The sequence below is a fragment of the Crocuta crocuta genome, unplaced genomic scaffold (assembly GCF_008692635.1).
Source record: "Crocuta crocuta isolate KB4526 unplaced genomic scaffold, BGI_CrCroc_1.0 scaffold54, whole genome shotgun sequence".
NCBI classification, from domain to species: domain Eukaryota; kingdom Metazoa; phylum Chordata; class Mammalia; order Carnivora; family Hyaenidae; genus Crocuta; species Crocuta crocuta.
In genome coordinates this window covers 2,824,102-2,828,072 of record NW_027530356.1, presented here as the reverse complement: position 1 = coordinate 2,828,072, position 3,971 = coordinate 2,824,102, and the positions used below count along the sequence as shown (strand labels likewise).

The 3,971-nt window shown below is 32.2% G+C and overlaps 1 protein-coding gene across 5 annotated transcripts in view; it reads left to right on the top strand.

The window, feature by feature from the left end:
* The window catches only part of HLTF (helicase like transcription factor), a 52,609-nt gene that overhangs the window by 46,904 nt on the left and 1,734 nt on the right, over positions 1–3,971 (top strand). For 3 of the 5 annotated variants that reach the window (XM_077765876.1, XM_077765874.1, XM_077765875.1), the window contains exons 24-25: positions 528–608; positions 3,314–3,965. In XM_077765876.1, the coding sequence (XP_077622002.1) occupies positions 528–608; positions 3,314–3,466 (234 nt within the window). In that variant the 3' untranslated portion in view covers positions 3,467–3,965. Of the gene's footprint in view, positions 1–527; positions 609–3,313; positions 3,966–3,971 lie in introns of those variants that run through there. The other 2 variants (XM_077765873.1, XM_077765872.1) reach the window with 2 other exon arrangements.

The window sequence follows — 3,971 nt, the reverse complement described above, 5'->3', positions numbered from 1 at the left end:
GCCCTTCAAAAAAAAAAAAAAAAAAAAAAAAAAAAGTCTCCATGTTAATGCCTTTGTTTATTAATGCTACAGTCATTCAATTCTGAAGTCAGATTCAAATATAGATATAGAAAATTACTCCTGAAATTTTTTTTGTACTTTTATGTAACAAATGGAAGTAAAAGAATCAAAAACCAGCAAAAGGGGAGAGAACTTTTTCATAAATGGACCCAATTACAGATCTTTTCTGATGTAAACATAGATCAACTTTAAAATGAAAAATAAAAATACAATTTGGTGACTTAATCACTTATACTGGGTGCTTTCTATTTAGCAGGCACTGTTATTGGATACTAGAAGCAGTGGACTGAAATGATGGGGTGCCTGTCATAGTAGTGGGATGGGTGGGGTTCCCAGAGCAGTTATGTCAGTATCTAATTCAGACAGAGAAATTTGAGTAAGAGATGAATGAGTAATACTGAAAGGATATGTGCAGAATGCTCATAAATCAGGGTGGTAATAAAGCAATTCATTCATATTCTTGTTAGGCCTGGAATCCAGCTGCTGAAGATCAGTGCTTTGACAGATGCCATAGACTTGGCCAGAAGCAAGAAGTTATCATCACAAAAGTGAGTTTTTCAGCCATCTATTTTAAAAATTAGGTTGATGAGGTTTTTAAAATTACAGATAATGCATGATTATTAAAAAGATTGCAGCAGAATTATGCAGAACAAAATATGAAGGTCACCTTTAATCTCCTCTAGAGGAAACCACCATCAGTAGTTTAACATGTTATTCAAAGTCCCTTTCTCTAGTTTACATAGATTCATTTGTATGTATACATCTCTCCTTTAAAAAATTTCTTTTAAAAGTGGGATCATACTTTATTATTCGGTAACATATTTTCCCCCTTAGCAATATATATTGGGAACTACCATATAAGTACATATAGAGCCTATTCTTTTTTTCTTATACTAGTGAAGTATATATAAAAATAGCTAAAGTAAATACTGTTAAGTGTCCAGTTCAGTGGCAGTACTTACTTTCATACTGTTGTGCAGTTATTACCATCCTCCATCTCCAGAACTTTTCATCTCAAATTGAAACTCCGCAAACTCCCTTCTACTTTCTGTGTATTTCTCTCTGCAAACCCATTCTTTTTAACATCTGCATATAGATACATAGTAATTTCTTTAACCAGTCTAATGTTCTGCTAATAAAAACTGCCATAATTAGCATCATATTACATACAAGTACTTCTTTAGGATAGGTTAAGAAAACTAGAATTCTGGACTTAGAATTCTTACAGCTCTCAAGTTGTTTTCAAAATAGGCCTAATGACATGTGAGCATGATATAAATTTTTGCTTATGTGATGATCAAAAAAGTGTCCTTTTGGGCACCTAGGTGGCTCAGTTGGTTAAACTTCAGCTCAGGTCATGATCTCAAGGTTCATGAGTTAGTTAGAGCCCTGCGTTGGGGCTCTGTGCTGACAGCTCACAGCCTGGAGCCTGCTTCAGATTCTGGGTCTTCCTCTGTCCCTACCCCGCTGCTCACACTTTCTCTCTCTCCCTCAAAAAAATGAATAAACATTAAAAAAAAAATTTTTTTAAGTGCCCCTTTCAATTTATGTATGCCTAAGACCATCAGCGTATTTGTATTTCACTTATCTGGTAATATTTTTTTCTGAATTGCTTGGTTTTTGCCCAGTTTTCATAAAGTACAAAGTACTTTCTGAAAGTACATTCTGATAAAAAAATTTTTTTGTTAGGTATATTGGAAATGGTTTATATCAAGCTTTTCCTTTGAACTGAATGTGTTTTTTTATGATTTTAAAATAGGTCAGCTTTTTAAAAATCTTATGGATTTTAAGATCTTGCTTAGAATAGGCATTATCTTCAAATTTAAAAACCAATCTCTCCCATATTTAATTCTTTTAAAATGTTTCGTCTTTATGATTCATGATATGGTTCCTTTTTCAAATAAGCTGTTTGCTCCATCTTTTTCTTTATAGTATATCCTTTTTTCCGCCTGATTTGAAATAGCACTTTTAATCATAAATTAATTCATATATATTAACATGAGTCTCTTTCTGGACTTCTGTTCCTATGTTCCGGTTTCACTAATTTCTTTTCCTAATCTCAGAACAATATTACTTTTATAATTACTATGGTTTTTTAAAGTATGCTTTCATATCTAGCAGGGCAGAGTGTTCTCATTAACACTTCTTTTTGAAGATTGGTTAATATGATTATTTACCCTTGAATTGAACTGTGGATTTATAAGTTACAGATCCCATTTAAGAAATCTGTTTTAGGATTTGTTGAGTTTATAATCCATTTGAGAATGGTCTTCTTTATAATAAGGAGTGTTCCCATACAAGAATTTGGTATCTTTCTACACTTACTTAGGTCTTTTAATGTTGTATAATAATACGTCTTGCGTAATTATTAGTTACTGGGACCTCAAGTGTTGAATAGTAGTAGTGATATATAGTAATCATTCTTCACCTGTTCCTTTTATTGTTCTACATTAAGTGTACTGTTCTTGGCAAGTTTCTAGTGGATACATTTAAGATTGAGGACATTTATTTATAGGTTAATGAGGATATTTTTTTAATCAAGGTCTTTATCAGAATTTTAAAAAATTTTTTAAATTTATTTTTGAGAGATACAGAGCACGAGTGGGAGAGCGGGAGACACAGAATCTAAAGCAAGCTCCAGGTTCTGCACAGAGCCCGATGTGGGGCTTGAGCTCACGAAACCATGGGATTATGACCTGAGTCAAAGTTGGACACTTAGCTGACAGGGGGTGCCCCTATCAGAAATGCTTCTGTTGAGAAAATGTCCCTTTTCTCTTTAACGTTTTCAGATTAGAGGTTAAACCAGATAAAGGCTTATTCTTCCATTTCTGGGAAAGTCTCATTTGGCTATTTAAACATAATGCAAAATTTATTTCGTTAATATTCCAGTTACAGAATTGCCTATAAAGTTTGCTGGTTTTGGTGCTGTTAAGATGTAACTTTATGGCCTTATCGCCATATTCTTTATACAAGAAAGCCATGTTGAGTGATGGGGGAAAGCAGTGTTCAGCTGCAGTTACTATTTCATGTTCTAACTATGCTCACTGCATATGGAGAAAAAAAGGGGAGCTAAACAGTTTCTAATATATTGTTGAGAAATTTTAAAAGCTTTGTAATACAGTAAAGCAGGTTTCTTTATAGTGGACCAGCATTTTAGGTCTTAATTTTCATTTTTTTTTTTTTTTTTTTTACATTGAAGATTTTAAATACTGTCACCCATAAAGTACTTACCGTTTCTGCTTTCTTTTTAAAGTTCATTGTGAAGGATTCTGTTGAAGAAAATATGCTGAAAATACAAAACACAAAGAGAGAACTTGCTGCCGGAGCCTTTGGAACTAAAAAAACAAATGCTAATGAAATGAAACAAGCTAAAATTAATGAAATCAGAACTTTAATTGATTTATAAGTTGTGGGATTTTGGTAAGGTCAGTTTGATTAGATATATACAGAGTTTTACAAATGAGAGTTAGGTCTTCTAAAAGGAGCATATCATTTTATATTAGTAAAGTATGACTGATACATAATCTCTTCTATAGATGAACCTATTTTTAATGATATTTCAAATAGCAATAAGTTCTGTTACATAACTATGGCCTAAAATAATTTTTTGAGATAAAAAGTTACTTTTTCAATTTTTCATAGTATCTTTACTGAGTATTTTCATAGATCTTTCAAATACTCAGCTTTTTCATATTTCAGATAAGGTCAAACCTTTTATACTTTTGACTGAATAGAGAGTTATTTTCTGTGTTGGACATGCTTGGTTAATCACTAGAGCTTCCCATTTGTGATGCAATATAGAGTCACAGTCCTTGTAAACAATTAGTATATATAGACTATATACAAGAGATTTTATTACTTTGAAAAACCATATTTGCATTCCAGAATCAAACCTTAAATGAGAGACCGAA